This window comes from Harpegnathos saltator, unplaced genomic scaffold (assembly GCF_003227715.2).
Source record: "Harpegnathos saltator strain DR-91 unplaced genomic scaffold, Hsal_v8.6 scaffold225, whole genome shotgun sequence".
In the NCBI taxonomy this organism is placed as follows: domain Eukaryota; kingdom Metazoa; phylum Arthropoda; class Insecta; order Hymenoptera; family Formicidae; genus Harpegnathos; species Harpegnathos saltator.
The window spans coordinates 1,181,263-1,201,815 of record NW_020230012.1 but is presented as its reverse complement, the minus strand read 5'-3'; the positions used below and the strand labels follow the sequence as shown (position 1 = coordinate 1,201,815).

The window sequence follows — 20,553 nt, the reverse complement described above, 5'->3', positions numbered from 1 at the left end:
AATTGTAGAAGAAGAGCCGTTGAAAGAGCCAATTCAAAGTTTGATATTGCTAGGAGTTCGAGTGGGATAATCGAGAGGAACGAGTCACCTAAATAATTATAGCATAATGTCTGAAGCTTCCGCGCGCGCGCGCGCGCGCGGTGTCTGCTAAATTCGCCCGGGCGCGCTTGCGAAGGGAGGATTCGATGGGAGTCGCGAGTGCTTAGGCGAAGGCAGCGTGAAAGATAAAGCGGGGTGCGGAGGCGCGTTGCGTAAGGATTCGTACGCAGGTTGCTCCTTCGTCGTCCTGGTAACTGGGATGTCGGTCTCGCGCGTCGCGCCGGCGAAATTTGCGTATCCTCGCGACTCTCGTGACCGACCTTTATCGTCCTACCTCGTACCTACCGCTCTCGGTGCTTCGCAGCTCGATTATGTCTTCTTTGACTACGCAATCTCGACAAGCCCCTCAATTCAGCCAATTAATTAGCACTTAATGAACGTGCTTTGAGCTGCATTCCCCGCCGAGGTTGCGACGCTCGGAGAGAGTTAACCTTACCATCGCGAACGGTATTGTTGTCTCGTCTCTTTCGGTTGTTACACCGTCATGCCATTTTGCTCGGAATTCTGTTCTTAATCGAGCCAGAACTTCAAGACGATCGAGCGACCGTTAAGAGTGCCGCTATCGCAGCTCCGAGATCTTATTATACGTTGCGAAAGGAGGGAATTCACACAGTAGCTCTCATTCTAACATTCCGCAGCCGGTGAACAAGATCGGTGCTTAATCGTTTCCTTCTTTTCTATCAATCAAACTTGGGTCGCGTGCTCCGCTCTGTCGAGACTCGGCAAGTCGTGTCTCTTACCGCGCGATGGAAATAATTAGCGTGTAACTTGTCTTTATTCGAGCAAGATCGCGATTATGTAGGTTATTAATTTTGTCACGTTCGTTCGTTCGTTCGATTATCACGATGTGTCGTTTTGACGACAAAGCTGTACCTCGTGTTTCACTGAAAAGTATTCGAAGCGAATTCGATACCGCCGATTGTCGCGGATCGAACGTTCTCCCGCCTCTTTCTCTGCGACATTGGAGCCTCGATTTATCCGTCGCAAATCAAGCGCGACGCGTGTCCCGCAAAAGTAATTAAAATCTTCACTTACCGTTCCGGTTCTCGCTGTCGGCAGGCTTCATTTGGATCGGATGGCGCATCTGGAAAAAAAAAGAGTCAACGATACACTCCGCCTTTTTCGCATGGCGACCTTCGCTATACCGCGCGCTCGCTCATGACCTTACCGCCTCAATAGCTTCAAAGGCGTGCGTTCGTTCGTTCGTTCGTTCGTTCGTTCGAGCATAATAAAGGCGACATTTATTATTGATAAGACCGCCGATATCGTCGACGTTAGACGGCGAGCTTGGGCGTGAAGTTCGTTTTGCGCTCTTTGAAAAATGCAACGACGAGAAGCCGTTTGCCGCGACGACGCGCGGCGCGGCTCGTTCCCGACCGTCGGTTCGCACTTAGTACACGTCGAGCGGCCGTTTTATTCTAAGGATTCCTTCCTATTTCGCGCGCGATCGCGAGACCGAAAATCGAGCGCGACGTAACGCGCCACGGAATTCTCGTTGTTCGTAGCGAATCGCCGGCAGCGCGACTACACCGCAACGTCACCGCGCATCTATCGATGCAACGCGATATTTCCGTACTTGTTCCGCATACCATCCCCCTTCCCCGCGAATCGCATGATTTTTAACGCAGGATATTCCAGGAGGGTTATCAACGTTTACTTTGCCTAGCGCGTCTCACGCGTGTCATCTTACCCACCGACGCGATATCGGCAAAGTGTTCTCCCGATGACACTTGGCGCCTGTTCTCGCGCGTTCTCAACAACGGTCGTTAACCCTTTGAGGGCACGTATTTTTCAGAAAAACCTATTCCCCATGAATCACATGAAAATTTATACACGGGGGTTTCTGGGATCGCTGATGACGAATCCGTTATCAGATTTTCGAAATTCAAGATGGCGGATGGAAAAATAAAAAATCGCGATAATTTCGGTGACAATGGATATCGTGAGGTTTTTGAAGTCGCTGATTATAAATCCGTTATTAGATTCTTAACATTCAAAATGGCGGCCACAAATATGAAAAATCGCGATAATTTCGGTGACATCGGTGATTCGTAATCAGCGACATTGAAAGCTAACCAAAATATAATTTCAGCTAATCGTATAAAAATTTTCTGATCCGCCATCTTGGAAAATTAATTTTGGAATTTGGACCTCAGATTCGTAATCAGCGACCCAAAAAAACCCCCAAATCTTGATTTTCAGCAAAGAATTAATAGTTAATAGTTAATAGCAAAAAATTCATAGTTCGTGGAAAATAATTTTTTTCTGTAAAAATATGTATTTTTCACACTCTGTTTATTTATAATAAATGGACAACTTATGCAAAACACTTTTCAACCTTTCATATATGTTATAATCATATCATATAAGAAGCTAAATAACACAAAAAACCCGACGAGAATCCTCCAAATATGAAATATTGTATTTCATGAAAATGTGAGAATAAATAGGTGGTAAAGTATACTTACCACTATATGTCTCAAAGGGTTAAAGTATGAATCTCGGGATGCCGGCCGTGTATCGTTGGCCGCGAAAATGTACTTGTTCATTATTATTAACGAAATTGCGGTAGCGAGCATATCGTAAAAAAACCATTGGAACGCGCTCGACGTTTCTCTGATTAAACATATTTATGAGTGGGGCGCGCGACGGGGAGCGCGCCAGCGGGAAAGGAAGAGTTTTCAACGTACAATGAACCGTTCGTGCGAAAATATGGAAATCATTTCGGCGTATCGATGCAGTGGAACGAGTGCGCAACGAGATTTTCTATGCGATGAATCGCCACCGGTCGCACCGCGCATTCGTTTCCAAGCAAACACACGCGGCGATCTTTGCGAATAGATAAGAACACAGCCGGGGATTGGGGGGGGGAGGGGGTCACACTCGCGTGTCCTGTGCGTGCAGCGTGGAGTACATCCGCGGCGGTTGTACATTCGATTATCTATTGTCCGCGGCAATAAAATCGATTTACGCTGAATTTAATTGCGCGGATTTTACCGCGGGATAAAATTCACTGCAATTGATGTTTTAGCAATTATGCGATTGAAACAGAGCACGTGCGCGCGCGGGTATTAGTTGCGCGAGCGATTTTCGAGTAAATGAATGTTATCGCGGTCGAACACGTGCGCGGCGCACTCGTATTTTTTACGATGCGCGTTCAAAATACCCACTCAGATTATCTCAATAGCGCTTGAGCGGGAGCTTTCGGGCAAAAAGTGCTCTCTCAATTAATACTTTTTTTTTTATTTTTAATTGCGTTACGATGTAACGCACGGCGCGGTGCAATAACCGATAAACCTCAACGGCCTCGTTCACAGCTGCCTCGTATTTCTGTTATATTTATTGCATTCGCCGACTAATTACCACAATACGGCGCGCGTGCACACGCACAGACAACCCTAGCGCGGTTCGAATTGATCGATATTAGTGCGATTCGCCGTGTAGGTGTCGTTTAATAATTTCAACCGGTCTTTCCTCCCCCGCAAAGACTCGTAAAAAATTAGTGAGGCGATTACTGCGTTGACGGGTAAAAATGCGCGACGGCTGTGTCGTAAAGTTAGCGCCCTTATGACCGAGATAATACATTATCGTGCCATAACGAATCTGCGTGCGTGCCGCGGTAGGGAGCGGGGGAGGGCTAGAAAGGGAGCAACATTTATGGACGCGCTGTGTGTGACAGATCTTCCGGAAGAAAATGGCAGATGGTCTGACATTTCCGTTGATATTACGGCGATACTTATCGCGTGTCCGAGGAATAAGCCATCGCTTTTTACGACGCTCGAATCGCGTCGCGTATCGATCGAGCTGGCCGCGATTTAGATCGGCGAGCGGGAATGCCGAGTTAGGAATCACGATCTGGGTCACTCTACCGAGCTCCTTGTATTTAATTTAATTGCTGCGCTTGTTAAATTCCGAGTTTCATCACTCGGTGTCGGCGACACGACGAGATAGCTCGGTCGAGACCTTGGAGAGAGATGGAGAGTACAAGGAGACAGAAAGTAAGAGAGAAGTCTTGGAGGAGTCGCCGTTGTGCGGTGGTCGTACCTAATGAATGACTCACGGCGTTGCGCGAGACAAACCTGAGAGAAGCGAAGAGCGCAGTCGTCGCACCACGACGCGTCGTCGATTATCGGATAAGCACGAGCGCGGCTGCGACGTCGTCATAATGTTTAAAAGCCGAGGGGAATGAGAGACGACGCCAAACGGCGGAGTCGACGCCGACAAGTCGAAGCGAGAGACAAAAGCCGCGCGTACGTTTGCCGGTATGAATACCGATCGGCAGTACGATCGTTTGGAAAGTATGACTAATGTTTGACTTGGCGAGGAGAAAGAAGGACAAATATCTTTATACCGAATACTACCGTGTCGGGTGTATGTTTTGTAAATGCTTGAATTATCGACGGGACCTTCTATCGTTGGCCTTCGAATTTACTACGTAGCAATAAATTCACGTAGCGATAAATTGTCGTTCCCGCGGATCTCGTCGGTCGCAGGCTCCCATTAGGATCGGCTTCTACCGGGGTCTTTAATTCCGCAGACAGTCATTTTCACAACTTCTTGAATCAGATGGAATAATCCGTCGGGCGGTTTACGGCCGTTTTTAGCGGCGAAAGGGTTAAGAGGGCTGCCGGCGCGGCTCGCTTAGCAACTCCGGCGCGCTCATTTGCCATTCATTCCCGAAACTGGGTTGCTCGCAATTGTGCCTCCGGTTCTATCTCGCAGCCGTCTGCCCGCCCGGGAAGGATCATCCTAAGATACGAATCCGATATCGGTATCGACCGGCGGGATCGATATACCGGCCGGGCCAGGTATAATCGGCCGAACAGCCGCGATTGCGATCGAAGATTATGCGCATCGACTAACGACCCATATACCACAACGATGATGCAATCTGGATGCACCAGATTCGGTATATAGCGAACAGCAAGACGGTGTATACTTTACCGATGCGAGACATAACGAAGCACGGAATCGTGCAATAGTTTCAATACCTCCGAGATGTCCAGGGAGAAACGTTCTTCCACCGCCAAAAAGATACGCATTTTTCTTTCTCGCGGTAGCTAATGACGGAAGGTAGAAATATGTTGAGGGATTTAGAAGACAACGATTTTTATTAAATAATGGTACATCTCTCCTTGTACCTGAGGCAATTTTTAACGATTCCTATATTCCTATAACGAGATTTTCAACTTTCCGACAGGATTTTTCAAAGCGCGCGTAACGCAATTTTCATTTCCACATGGTTGCGGTTGACGAACTGCGAGGCAGTGAATAATCACGACGACGACGAACGCACGTCGCTCGTGCGATTTGCCCGAGACATATCGCGACAAAATTTCTCGTTAATTCGCGACACGGTCTGCCGACGTAAATTAAATGGCCCGGTAGATCAGGAGTATTTTACATGCTCGTAAATAGAGCACTGGATCACTCGACTATGTTGCTTGGAGAGATGCCTGCTAGCCGGCCTCTTAAATCAACGAGCGAAACGCTCGTACCGAAAACCGCGTCGCGCGCAAATATTGGATCTATTTGGATCTTCATGAGCATTCCGGACTGACGAACAAATGGCTGACATTTATATATAAAAAGAAACGCGTCATAAACGCGTCGGTTTTAATTATTTCGGATCGATAGTGTTTTCCGAGAGATGCTCATTCCGTATATAAAATTAACACGTGACAAATCTCTTCCGTGCATATTCATCGTACCGATATTTCATTGAGAAAAGATTGACGATCGATGATAAAATACACAGAGGATTCCATTAAATGCGAGACGACTTGCAGCAAGCAAATTGTACAAAAAGCATAAAGAAAGGAATAGGGGATGCGCCGTCGAGACGATTGAAAAATATAGCGTAAAAAGAATTTGTCCGAGGATAAGGAGATGCATCTCGCCCGGGAGGGCGTGATATCGCGCTGGATGGGAGGGAAAGAGAGAGAGAGAGAGAGAGAGAGAGAGAGAGAGAGAGAGAGAGAGAGAGAGAGAGAGAGAGAGAGAGAGAGAGAGAGAGAGAGAAAGAGGGAGACTTCAGGATATTCTATTTGCGAATCTCCTCGATACTCCGGACGCGAAAGAATTTCTCGTATCGCGCTGTGAGAGCCAGCATGAAATTCATATCTATGCTAAGCGCGTGGCGCGTTTGGGTTTAGTGCCTTCCGCATCGTACCTTTATATTGCGGCCGATTCGGTAATTTCGTGCACGGCAAGCTCGCTTAAAGTCGACGGACGGTTCGACTCCGGCGCGAGGATCGACCCCACCTCGGCGGCGGTGGGGTTTTTATAGAGGTTCGTAATTTGGCGAGCGCGAGTTTCGACAATGCGAAAATGTGCGAGGGAGAAATTTGGGGAGGGCGTGCATGTGCGCGGGCATGCGCTCGATATATTGCGATACCCCCCGGTGGAGAAATTAAATAAGATCCCACGAGTATATCTAAATGTGTTCCCCGGGAGAAACGCCTGATATTCTCGGAATAATAAAATATTCGGAATAGCGTAATCGGCTTTCAGCCTTCCGAACGTGCAATCTCCCGCTGACGGACTGTAATTCTCGATTTTTAATCTAGACCCGGCTCCCCAAGAAATGAAGTCCAACAGTTTCCGTGCGCGAAGAAGAAGGAGTTCTTTCTGTGTGTATGTGTGTCTGCGGGCGCACGCTCTGCGCGAATGAAGTTACACCTGTGAATTTCGCTCTCGAGCGTTTATCCTCATTTGGAGAGTGCAAGTTTCCAAGCTCGCGGAAATTCTTTTTCCACATCATAAGTCTGCGCGTGCGCACGAGAAAAGACCGACCTTTTATCTCACTAAATTTTAATCCACCTATATACTGATAGGACACAGAGAGAGAGAGAGAGAGAGAGAGAGAGAGAGAGAGAGAGAGAGAGAGAGAGAGAGAGAGAGAGGTAGGGAGAGGGCGGGTAAGAGACAGAGGAAGAGAGAGAAAAACTCAATAACGATATTGAGAATTATAATGTAATGTTGCCTCATGTAGCGCGAGAGACTTTAAAAACCGAGTCATAAATCAACCGTGAGAAAATACCGCACTCTCCTTATCCATTTATCCACAGGTTCGACCGGTTCTCCTTGCGTCGCGAGGAGCGTTTTCAGGATATCGGGGATAGTCGTGAACAGCTTGGGCTCGACGCCCTAGCATGCATCTTCGCTTCTCCGCCCCCTCGTTCGAGGCGGAGGACTCGATTTAAAGTTACACCGCTGCTTACGTATTCTCGCGCCCTGCTCATTTCCAGGGTACGCCGAAGAGCCCCTTTATCCTCCTTAGCTCGGCCGCGTCCGGACTGCGAAAGTAGCAGTTTCGCTTTCCTGCCGGCGCGGCGCGGCGCGTCGCGTCGCGTCGCAGCGCCTGCTGACTCCGGCTTCGTGACTTTTAATCTCGACCCCATTGTGAGACCGGCGGAGGGTAATTTTTATAATCTTCACGCGGGACCGAAGCGGGGGCAGGTGGTGAGAGAGGGGTCGGTGTGACGACTGGATTTAAAGTCGCACCGTCCTCCCTTTTCAGGCGTCGTCACGCTTTAAAAAGGACGCGCCTCCGCTCCCATTCTCCTCCTCCTCCTCGCCTCCCGGTCGGGTCCTCTCTAACCCTCTCTCTCTCTCTCTCTCTCTCTCTCTCTCTCTCTCTCTCTCTCTCTCTCTCTCTCTCTCTCTCTCTCTCTCGCTCTCTCTCTCCCTCTCTCCCTCTCTCTCTCTCTTTCTCTTTCGACGTGCCTTTTACCAACCTTCGTTGCTCCGGATCGCGTGAGTTCCTGCCGTCATGTCGACACCGATCTCTCTCTCTCTCTCTCTCTCTCTCTCTCTCTCTCGCCCCTTTTCCCCTGCGCATTTTAATCGCCGACGAAACTACAAAAGTGGCAATCCGCACTTTTGTCGCCTGCTGACTCCTGACTTCCGCGACTTTTAATCTCCGAGGCTCGCCCCTCGCCACCGTCGCTGAAAGGGGTGGGGTTCACCTTTCGTGATATTTGTACGGACGCCTGGATTCATGATATTTACTGAAATATTTGAGACGGGGCTCGAGAAGAGACGGAATCGAGGGCTCTCTTCCTTTCTTTTTTCTTTTCCCTTACGTAGTGTTTTTTAAATCAAGTGAAAGACGGTGCGATTGATGTTTCTGTTAAAATTAGAGTTTAATCTTTGACCAGCGCGCGGTGGTGAGACATGTTTCCAACAGAAAAAAAAAAGGAATAAAAATAGAATACTATTTTATCGTTTGAAATTATTCACCCGCGGTTTTAAGAGAATTGTTACTTTACGGAAATGTTTTATTGAGTCTGGATGCATCTAGATGCGGTTTCCCGTTTCATATTTATTTATATCTTCCGCCCGTATTCCATATCGAACGAATCGAGCATTGTCTCGACAAGGTCGTGGAACCGCGCGGTATCACTCGTGAAACCTTCAACACAAGTCGCGCAGAGCAACACAGCGAAATCTCTCTTTCTCTTCCTCTGTCTGGCGCACCCGCGGTGAGTTCGCTTCTGAAAAATTCGAAAATGTTATTTTTGCACGTTCCGAGCTCGCGCACAAACACGCGCGCGTGCGCGTTAGATAACCCCCGAATAATGTCGGCAATAGCGGCCTGGAGAATTGATCGTCAAGAAAAATTCGCTTTTGTTCATCCCCGCCCGCATATTTCCCACCAGGTCTCTCGACTGTGCGGTATAAATTCAATATCCACACGGTAAAAGCCGATCGGCCAGGGTGCGCTTTGACATTCGAGGGGTTGCCCCGAAAGTGACAAGGGCGCGCGTAGGGGCGGAGTGGCTGGCAGGGCGCGCAGGATGCGCGCGTAGTAGGTAGCGGGTATTAAAATCGACGTATTCGACTCAAGGGCTTGGCCGTCGTATCGCCATTTATAAATTCGTTTCACGTACCGCCACGTCGGGCAGCGTCGACAGAATGAAAAAAGGGCGCGACGATGGCGCGGCGGCTGGGGGGCGAGGAGAGCGGGCTTTTTTCTCGCAGAGACTGGCGGACGCGCGCGCAGCGGCGAGAGAAAGAGAAAGAGAAAGAGGGCGGAAAGTGGCGGTGGGACAGGGTGCGGGAGGAGGAGAGAAAAAGAGAGATCGGGTGAGCTTCGTGAAAAATCTGCATGGATTTTAGCGACGGCGTGGCGCGGCGCGGCGCGGCGGGGAGAAAAAATGCGGCCGCCACGTGCATCCGCGCGAACCGACGCTCTCGGCGAGGGTGGGCGCCGCCGCGACACGGCGAAACCGATGTTCTCAATGAAGGGAAACATGAAATACGAGAGCGCGCCCGATGGCGCAGCAGCCCGGAATGAGAAAGGATCAATTTCTGGTCGATTTTGCGCGACGGGAGTAAACACGCTCGTCAAATTTATGGCGGCGCTCACGGTAATTCTGTTTCTCAAGGCCGGTTTCATCAACGTCGTTTATCTTTAACCGCGGTTTATCCGATTTCTTGCACCTGCCGGCGCTTCCGTTTCTACGCGGAGTTGATTAAACTACGGTCGAAAGTTAACCGAGGTTGGCGTAAGCGCAGCCCCTCAGCCCCGGAATTACGGTAACCGTGCGATTGTTTCGCGAGTTGTTTTCGCGCGAGAGGATCAAGTCGACGCTCTCGCCGCTCCGCCAATATACGCTGCCACCCCGAAAGCTTAAACACCAAATATCCCACCAAAGATAAATATATCGAAATAATGTTGCGAACGTTATCGATACAGGCAAACGCTATGTGCGACAGCGCCTCGCATCGCTTCTTGGACATTTGAGTTGTGTAAAAAGGAAACGTTTCCAGGTCGATTTTTCGTTCGATACCGTGGGGAAAAAATGCGCTCGCCCGATTTCAACGGAAGGAAACGCGACTTTTTCATCGTTTAGTCTCTCGTGGTAGGTTGTCGCGCGAGGACTATCTGCTCGCGACTGTCTCGCGGGAATTTAAATGTATCTTGTCACGTTGTGCGTATGTCGTGCCGACATACACACACACACACATACACGCACATACAAATCAATGCCCGCAATGAACGAAAAAATGAAATATGAGCAACGATCTGTGCTGCCCACGAAGTGAACGAGCCCGTCAAATGTATGAACACGTTTGATAATTTAACCCTTCGCGGCGGAATCATGATAACCATCAATCCAAACGTTTCGCGAGGGGTTGATTCTTACGCCCAATGCCAGAGAGAGAGAGAGAGAGAGAGAGAGAGAGAGTGGCGCGCTCACGACGTCGGCGTCGGCGTCGGCGGGGCATTCATTTTCCGTTACTAATAGACATGAGAGATTATCTACTCGACCAAGGATGGACGAAAGTGAATCGGCAGCGAGAACAAAACCGATGTTCTCCATGAAGAGGGAGGAATGAAATATGAATACGAGAGAGGGTGGAGATCGGTGGCGCGACGGTGGCGGCGGCATGGAAAAAAAAGAAAAACAGAGAGAACAAAATTTCGGTAGATATGATAGGAGAGAGCCAAACGTGCCCATCAAATTCATGAATAATGGTTGTACGGTAATGTAACCTGCCAGTCAGATGTAGATAAATATCAATGCGGATTATAGATCATCGACTCGGCCATTTCGCCGAGAAAGTAAGCTTTTAACCCTGCGCCGCGTACGCGCTGGCATCGACTGCGTTATGTATGACGCGCGAAATTAATTCTCCGTTGTAACAGAAACAACGGAAGCGATTTTCGTTGCCAAAGTGCCACGATGAATTGATACTTGATAGGGGCGCGTTTGTTATCACAAACACAAAATAAATGTGTGTTTGCGCGCGGAAAATTTATTTAAATATCCGTTAAACTTTATTCGTAAACATTTATCGCACATGTCTGATGAATATGAACCGCCGTGAATATCAATTCGTTCTGGTTGGATATTATCATCGCCGGGCTTATAATCATTAGGTTTCGTACTTTAACTGTTAATTGATCAATAATATCAATTTATAAATATACATTTACACATGTTAACGAATGCATGCGCGTAAAAGGAGGCGTAATAATAATATTGGTCGGCTATTTGCTCGCTCGCTCGCTCGCGTAAAAGCCACCCTGATGCAATTTTCACGCTTCTCGGTGCTCCTCGTATTCTTCATCATTATCTGTCTAACGACGTAATCGTCGATTCCGCGCGAGTCTCTTGAAAATATCCCCGCGGAGAATTTCGGGGATCGGCCGGAAGATTTACGAGCGATTCGTTTGCGAATACGCGCACAGGAAACGGTGCATCGCCGTCGTACGCGCGCCGTCTTTGCGCCCCCGGACGTATTTCATCGCTCGTGATGCCGCGCCGGGGCGAATGCATAAATTTTTATCGCAAGGCGATGACGCTGTCATCGTTATCGCGCGGCCGGCGAGACCCCGGCGGGACGAACGTCGACGGTTTTCCGGTACGAGTTGCAAACGGCGCGTCGTCATTCAATTTCCGCGGCGCGGCTTCCTTCGGAGTGGGAGTCCTTTCAGCCCTATTTGGCGTGACCGTGAGTTTTCGAGAGTTTTCGCGATTTATCCGGCGTACGATCTCGTCTTCATTTCCGTCGCGCGCGTCGCCGGCTTTCGTCGAGTCGCCAGTCCGGAAAGCTGGGGACGTCTGGCGTCTTTTCATGAAAAATTAGCGAGAGAGAGAGAGAGAGAGAGAGAGAGAGAGCGGGAGGACGCCCGCACGTTTTGTCGAGCGGTTTGTAAGTTCGATGGATCGATCCGTGGTGCAACGCTCGGTTTCGTGGCTTCACTCGCTCCCTCGTATTGAACCGACGGAAATTAAACGATATCTGCGGATGATATATTCGAATATAAATCCGTTTACTTTGGACTTGGCAGAATGGAATCCAGGTCCACTCGCGCTCTTGTGTGCTTAAACGAAGTGGAGTGTAGTAACTATCGATTAGCGTGCATATAGCGGCGCGGCTATGCGGGGCTTTATTTTTTCGCGCTCTCTCGTTTCTTCCTAAAATAAGTATAGGTGAAAATGGAAGCAACGTTTCGAGCTGGCGCAACCCCGGCTATTTCGGGTAATCTCGTTTTCGCTCGATTCCGCCGATTTTAATAATCGACGATAACAGTTTCTCTCACGCGGATTTTCGCGAGTCACCCACGAAACTGGCATAACGGCCCGTGATCACAAATCTTGGGACAAAGCTCTATTCTGACACGCGTCGCGTAAATCTTAGTGCCTATAGCCGGTCGAAGGGAAGTGTCCCAGAAAATTGTAGGTATAATAAAAGCTTTATGTCTGCCATAAGGGAAATAAAAAAATTATGGCCTCCACTTTTCATAGGAAATGCGGAGCATATAGTTACGAGCCATAATTTAACGCGCACCGAGTGACGCACGCGCGCGCCAATCGAATCCGCAGCAACGGCGGATTTCTCGGATTTTCTATCGGATTTGCTGTAAAAACTATTTGACAAATTCGCGTCAACAGTTATAATAATCCTGTTTATTCATGTGTAATATATAAATTATGTTGTTTGAAACAATTATGATCACGCTCTTCTTTATAACGGCGATACGATCGGGATTTTTACAGAAAGAGCGCGGTATTTAAATCAAAAAAGATATTCACAGATATTTCCTCCTTTTATGTGTATCTTCATATTCACAATGCGGTAATATTAAACTTGCATTTTTATAATTACAACGTCAAATAGAAGTGTGCGAGGCGACGCGCGAGTGTGTGCGAATAATCAAAAATTTCCTCCGGAGATCCTCTCGCGTTTTCTCAGCGCACTCAGTTGTCAAAAAGATACTGCTGTCCCCGTAATGTGAACTCGCAGGAGGAAAGAGAACTTACATGCGACAGAGAACGACAATAGTATTTTTGCGGGCGATTTTCCCGGACACGTCGTGATTTTTAGCCACGGACGCGATACCCGTGACGCGACTGCTGATTCGGACGAAAAAAAAATCGGGGAAAAAATATAAAGCCCGATATTCCCGATTTTCGGCGAGAATACCAATCTCTCCCCCGTGCGAGCGCGCGCGCGATGGTTATGAGCCATAATTTAAACGTCCAACGATCGGAGCGCGGGATCCGTTGCAGTCGATTGCCCGGATTTTCCGGAATACCAATGGGGCACTAAAAGTGATTAAATTACTTGGCGAGCCGGCATTCGGTAAACTAGGCGGTGATTGATACACGTGGGTGTGTGAGCGCGCGTTGCGCACGAGCGACGCACGATCATTTATGCGTGACTGACGTCTGTTTACTTGCTGCAGATTTACACCGGCATTGTACGATCGAGCGGCTTGTGTCGGTGATCTAGACACAGCCATCCGCCGAGTGGGTGTTTCGCGAGAACATTTAAATGAGAGAGAGAGAGAGAGAGAGAGAGAGAGAGAGAGAGAGAGCACGTGCGCACACACACACGTACATACTCATACATGTACATATACCGCACACGATCCTCTCCTTGCCTTCCGTATCTAGAATTCAAGAAGCTCACGACGACTCGCGGTCTTCCGCTCGCGGAATACAATTGCAATTGATTACCCCGCGCGATGACTTTCGCAGAAGCGAGCGAGCGACGACTCGCTCGTTCCACGCTCGCGCTATCAATTTCCATTTCGCGTTTCTATCCGGCATGGGCGGGCGTTTCCGTCGGCGTGCCGCATTTCTCAGGGAAATGGGAATCGATTTGAAGAACGCCGCTGCGAAACTGCAGTTGGCAACACGCCCTCTGCCTGTATGTCCCCAAGCGCCATCGGGTCATCCCTCTGGTGTCCCATTCCGGCGGATCAACCCCTTGCGCCTTTCTTTCGCCATCCCGCCATCTCCTAAACGTGCGCTTTTTCACTGTCCACGAAATATCTTTACGACGACGACGAGGCGCGAGCGCGCGACCTGTCGCTGTACTCTTTCTTATTCTTCTCCTTCTCTATCTCATCCTCTCACCTCCCTCACCTTTCTCACCCCTTTTTCTCTTCAGCTCTCGCGTGATCGGAGGATTTCGATTGTCTGACGGGATGCGAAGAGCGCGATGGAGCTCCGAATGGAAGTATAAGGGAAGTTGTCGAAGATCGTTACAGCGAAAGGAGTTCACGGAGCGTTTCCGGCTGAAATGTTAGACCTCGCTTCACATTACGCTAACCGCTACTCGTAAACTGCTGGAACCGCTTAGGTGATGCCGAGTGATCCTCGTCCGAGCGTGACAACGATGTCGCGAGATCGCAGGAATTGAAGGAAAACTTTGTTCCCGGCTGAAATGAACGTTTTCTCATCGATGAAATATTCACACAGATACACACAAATAGCAAAGGCAGGTAATACGAATGGGGTTGGGAGAGTGAGGAGATAAGCACGATACATGCCGCTGCTTACTGAAAGTGGAACAGTAATAATGTTATCGTATTACGAGAGATATTTCATTAGGAAGACTTTCATCGGCGGACATTTCGTTGAAAAATTCCAGCCGGCCGGACATTTGTCGACTGGTCGTTTTGTCAAACAGACGTTTTATCGAATGTACATTTCGTCGATTCGAGGCGCGCGGTATCGCACATCATACATCACGCTGCACGCGACGTGGCGCACGCAACGTGTTGCATCACGTGCTGCGGCGTCTTAATTTATTTCGCGAAAATTCATACCACGATAATACCACGGAATAAACTGTTTCTTTCCGCTTATCGCATGCGCACGGAGCGCACGCCGATCATTTATTGAGGGTCGTCCTGCAGGACCTGCCGCTCGGCAGGAACGGAACCACCTTGCAACCAATTTAAATTTAAATATTTAGCGGAGAAAGTGAGAGAAAGAGAAAGAAAGAAAAAACGGACAGAGAGCGAGCGCGAAAGAACTTTTTACGGATATCTAACATTCCCGGCGAGATCAGAAAGTTATGAGAGAGATCGGGCTATTTTCGCGGGGAAAAAAATCGACCGCCCGCAGGCGTAAGGAAGAGCGCTCAATAAAGCCGACGTTGTTGTATCGCGCGTACTCGATGCTGTCCAGGGGCGATATATCCGGAAATTGAAAGTTTCCCGTGGAGGACGCGAAGGTGGGGGTTGGTCCGCGGACGAGACTGGCAGGTAGGGAAAAAGGGGGGAGAGAGAGAGAGAGAGAGAGAGAGAGAGAGAGAGAGAGAGAGATTTGTCTCACCGTGTCGCGGGAGATCACTATTTCTTTATTTCACGTCGCTCCGAGCGGAATCGGTCTACGTCGTCGGAAATATTCGACGACTCGGGGTAATATACCACGTTATAATATCCTCCGGGAATTGGATTGAGGTTACAACGGCTAGGTGGAACGCGAGCGCGCGCACAAATACACACATACACACATATACATACACTCTGTCTGTAAGTGCACACATACGCACACACGTTGCGATTGTGTGTTCGTCGCGCGAACAAATCGATTATTCGCGGATCGTCGTATGACTAATTGTTTCGGAATCAGATTTTTGCGGGAATTGTGCTCGCGGGTATTCTCCTCTCCCTTTCACCCTCTCACGTTCACTCTCTCCATCTACCTCCCCCCCGCCCAACCTACCTGGGCCTCTCTTTCCGCCGAATAAATGCGGAAGTAATTCCCCTACTGAAACGATTTCATCCCCCGTATATTTCCATTTGCATCCGACTTAAGCGTTTCATTTGTCATCGCGGAGTTGCAGTGCACTTCCATACGGACGACCCGCGCTTTTCGATTTAGTCACGAGCTTACGGATAACGGGGTCATCGCGGATTTTTGTCCGTCGAACGAACGAACGAAGACTGCTTGAAAACGGCAAGTATAAATATTCGACGCCGAGACTAATTTTCTTACGACGTTTAATCAAACGATATATATTTGTGTGAGCGAGCGAGCGGTAAAATCACGTGAAGAATGCGATACTTCCGTCTCTATTCAGTTTCGATCTTAAACATTTCAGCGATTATGAGCTTTAATTTCGAGATCTAGGTTAATGTCCGCTCGGGATAAACCAAGAAATTGACAAAGAGAGATTTTGCTGTCTACTTTGCAGGCGAGACTACGAGCGCAAAGTTTTGGCGGCATTCTTTCAATTTTAATATTAAATAACTCTGTAATGTAGTCTCCGCTCTTCTGGATCGGAAAGAGTCAATTAGAATTTCATTAAGGGATAAATTCTCGCCGGAGCCACTTTTCGCGCGTCGCAATTTTTCGCCCGCGCGCTAATTCAATCGCGCATTATAAATGTATAATCTATTTACAACGGGATTACTCGTTTCGCTGTGGATGTGTAATTAAATTAGCATGTTTACACCTGCATCGCTCTCGTAACACGTGCGTAACGCGAGGCGCTACAGCGGGCAGAAGCGTTGTGACCCAGTTGCGAAGTAAGAGATCGATCGAGGAGAGGTAGAACAGAGTCTCTTCTATGAAATTACATTCAATTCTACACCCGACAAAGAAGGCGGAGTGTGCCGTTGCCGCCATTTCCGTAGATGCAAGAGAAAGAAAAAAACGTGCCTCTGCTTCGGCGAAGGCAGCGACGAGGGCTCGTCGGTGAAGTGCGCTTCGCTCGTTAACGAACGGATAACAGAAATAAAATTATCGATTATTGTTATTGCGATTATACTTCGCTGCGATAGGTCATAAATTACTAATGCAATTATCTGAAGTGTTCGGCAATATTCAGTAATCGTGCCGGATTATAGCTGCAATCGGCCCAAATAATTGTTGAGTTCCATAATTGGCCTGGGATTTGACTTCACGTATGGGGCACAATTTCCATTTTAATCCGAGAAAAAATATGCGCTAATTCTAGTAGCAATTGCGCGACGATAACGCAAACACGGGAGCGGAATTTCTCGGATGCGCGTTTCCCGATTGATCCGTTTAAAAATCTCTTCACCAGCCGGACATGAGTTGAATCTTTCTCGAAACTACCATTCTAATATCTATCCTCTATTTTTATACATGTATATACATGTATATACAGTAGAAAACTATTGGAAAAATAAAAACATAACTATATCGGAAAGAAATTAATGTAGGGTATTAAAAGAGTATTAAATGTAAACGAACCCCAACAACAGTCCTCATCTCTTTTTCTCTTGCAGATACATATATTGCGTTGTACGTTACGTCTCCTCGCGATTTTGAGAAATTAATTTCCGCAAAGAAGCTTCACGAGAGGATCCCGCCAATTTTTTTTCCTTAAACTTCCTCAAGTTGATCCGCGTTTCCAGTTCATTCTCATACGTGGCGCGACACGTGCGCGCGCTCCTACCTCTTCTCACGGTCGTCTTCTCCTCCCCAATTTCTTTCCAGCAAATTTATCCGCTACTCGCTGTCCTCGTGTCACTCCGTCCGAGATTACGTGACGTAAAGCCTAGCGGGAGTGCCAGGTTCTCTCCTTTCTATTTGCGCGAAGAAATCTCGCGGTCCAGCTTGGCGTGGAGACGCGACGCGACAGAACGGACGTTCATCTCATGCCAGGCGCAACAAATCTCTCAGGATGAAAAATCATCCCGAGGAAATGGGACGGAATTTTTGCTCCTCGCGATTTATCAATGGCGATAGCGGAATGGACGACCGGGACGGATAAAAGTGTCAACTTTCGGCATCGATATCGAGACCTCTCCTTTCCATCCCTGCCCTCCTCTCGCGATCGCTTCGGAGTTAATGCTCGTACAAGATGCCATTTCTCGAGTCACTGAAATATCTTGCGCAGGATGGCGCTATCATTTTCTCTCGAATCTCGATTTCTTACGATGGCACGTGATACCTCGCTGTCGTTCGGGAAAAAGTCGCGACGAGCCGGAAGAATATCGTCGAGTCACGGCGAACGGAAGGCCACGCGCAAAGCCACGTCTCGTCCCTCGGCTCATCATCATCGCTGTCCTTGATATCGTCCCTCCTTCTCCTCTTCGATTATATCGTGCGAATGCAACAACGAGCGATCGACGACGAAGCGTCTGCTGCTCCTCCTCCTCCCCTTGTCCCGCATGACCGAGCGCGCGCAACCGAGCGTCGATCGATAACGCGGAAGGCTAATCTCCGAAAAGCGGGCACACGCGTCAATAGCACACGCGTTTAACGACTCCGCTGATAACAATAACGGCACCTGCGAGCGTTATCGCCGTGCCGGCCGCCGTTAAAATCTCCCGTCCAATTCGCTCGCGGCCAGCCAAGTTCGCGAGTAGACGTAATCAAACTGTCGCTTCGCGGCTTCCCTTTCTGCGCCCCCGCCGCCTCTTGCCATTCTCCCTCTCATCGATTTCGCATCAAACGTGCCACTCGCACGTGGCCGCGCGTCACGCAATACGTCACGCCGAAGCTGGCGATCGCGTATTCGAAAAATTGGTCGTCCCGGCGAGTCGCGACGCGCCGCCGCTGTCGCCGCCGTCCTCGACGTCGTGGACGCTTAAAGCTGCCGCCGTCGCCGTCGCCGTCGCCGTCGCCGTCGCCGTCGTCGTCGTCCGCGGCGAGGCGAAAGTCATTTCGGCCGGTAATTAGTTGCCCGAGTTGCGACAAATTGAAAAAGTTGCTGAGAAATGGGACGCAATTTAGCCCGCGGCCGCACGCGCGGCCGCGCGACGTTTCCGCGACGATAATCCAGCCCGCTGTGTTGCTTGCTGGCCGCGACGCAAATCGAATTCTTCCGTGTTTCTTCTCCCGCATTTTGCATTCCGCGTTCTCTGCTCTCCCCCTTCCCCCGCCTCCGTGACCGTCGTTTTTTCTTTTCGGCACTCGTTAGACCGCCGACCGGCCAAGCCGCGAAACTTGGCGCTCCGGCGTCTCGCAATTCCGCCGGGCGTGTTGTTGTCGTCGGAGTTTTCGTGATAGATGCGGACAATCAACACTTAAGCGCGTAATTCCTCCTCCGACGTTTTGCGTCGGACGCGAGGCGCTTGACGAGGCGCGTAAATCGTCGCCGGTATTGGACCTCTGCGATACGACGCGCGAAGATTCATACCGGCATTAATCCGTTTAATGGGTCCTTCCGGTCTCCCGCGTATTTTCTAATAAGAACCTCGAAAAGCTCGTTGAGCTGCAGCCGCACACGCGCCCGCCGCCCACACTGCGCGGGTTTAAACGGATAAAACAGCGCTGCCCGCTAAATGCATCTCGAATTCCGAAAATCGCGGATTTCTCTCGCCTTTTTTTCGCGTAAAATCGAGAATTTTGCGGCGTGTTCGGGTCCGGGCAAAAAATCGAAGCGATTCTAGGAACGATGCGATTGTCGTCGTCCTCGTCTCCTCATCCTCGTCCTCCTCGTCCTCCTCCTCCTCCTCCTCCTCCTCATCCTCGTCCTCATCCTCGTCGTCGCCGAGCATGGGCGTTCTCGCCGATCGGCCTTTCTCTTTTTTCCTCACATCCATCCGCCGATCGTCGTTTCGTCCCTGCTCCCTTCTCCTCCTGTCGGTCCCACCACCCTCACCTCTCTTCATCCGCGACCATTATCTCGGACCGATAATGACGTCCATTATTTTTTGTTACTGCAGCGTGCACAGCAGGGTAATGGCGGGTCGAGGGGTGGATATAGAGGGTGTTCGTTAGCGCTCCGGAGAATCATACGATGTCGTTATGCGATTACGACGTTCGTCTCGGCGAAGTGGAAGCGCTTCCGGTTCTTCGCGCCCGCACACCAGACGGTCGATGACTCCGTTTTTCTGAGCCAACAATCGCGTTCTCTCGGCGCCGTGCGAAGACGATGTCGCGACGGAGTGAGAGCACGGGGAAAGAGACAGACAGATAGACAGAGAGAGAGAGAGAGAGAGAGAGAGAGAGAGAGAGAGAGAGAGAGAGAGAGAGAGAGAAAGATACGATAGTCCGTTTAATTGGCGACAAATTATACGCGCTTGGCCCCCGCCGTAACATCGACTGTCTCCCTCTCTCTCTCTCTCTCTCTCTCTCTCTCTCTCTCTCTCTCTCTCGTGCTTTCTTTCGTAGCGTGCGACAGGGTGACGGGAGCAGTCGGGGCGGAGGGCGGGGAAAGTTAATTATTCAGTTTACGACTCTTGCGCGTCTCGCATTTACGCGTCCCACGTATCTTCGGAGTAGCGCGCTTAGAGTACGTTTTACGATTCAATTTTCACGCCCCGTCCGGATTATCGAGCGGCGCTTGATCGGGTAACTGTCACCGTTCTGAATTTATGCGAGGCGTAAGACTCGCGGAGTTTTGTTTTTCTCCGGTAATTAAAGCCGCGCGAACGGCGCGTCCTCGCGCTGTCGACGCGCAAAAAGGACGCGCTCGCCGGAATCGTCGCAGACTTCCTTCCAGTCGCAGACTGAAGCCCCGCGCGACTGTGACACAGTCCCGCGAGGTATGTTTTAATTAATTTAATGCAGAGAACCAAAGCTTCGGCTCGGTTGATCAGTGCCAAGCCGTACTTCCCTGCAGCGACCCACGGATTTTCCAGGCGAAACATGTCCTTTCTAAATTAAGCCTCGGCTCGCCCCAAGTAAATCTCGATCGGAATTGGGTCGTGGGTTATTCGTATGTTTCTTCGCTAAATGCCTTCCGGGAAGTGCGGTTGCCTGATAGAAGTCGACTTCT

General features: G+C 49.5%; 1 protein-coding gene across 2 annotated transcripts in view; it reads right to left on the bottom strand.

Annotated features, from left to right (window-relative positions):
- LOC105190613 (CUGBP Elav-like family member 2) overlaps positions 1-20,553 on the bottom strand; it is a 384,647-nt gene that overhangs the window by 63,751 nt on the left and 300,343 nt on the right. For both annotated transcript variants that reach the window (XM_025298595.1, XM_025298597.1), the window contains one exon: positions 1,135-1,183. In XM_025298595.1, coding sequence (XP_025154380.1) covers positions 1,135-1,183 — 49 coding nt within the window. The remainder of the gene's footprint in view (positions 1-1,134; positions 1,184-20,553) is intronic.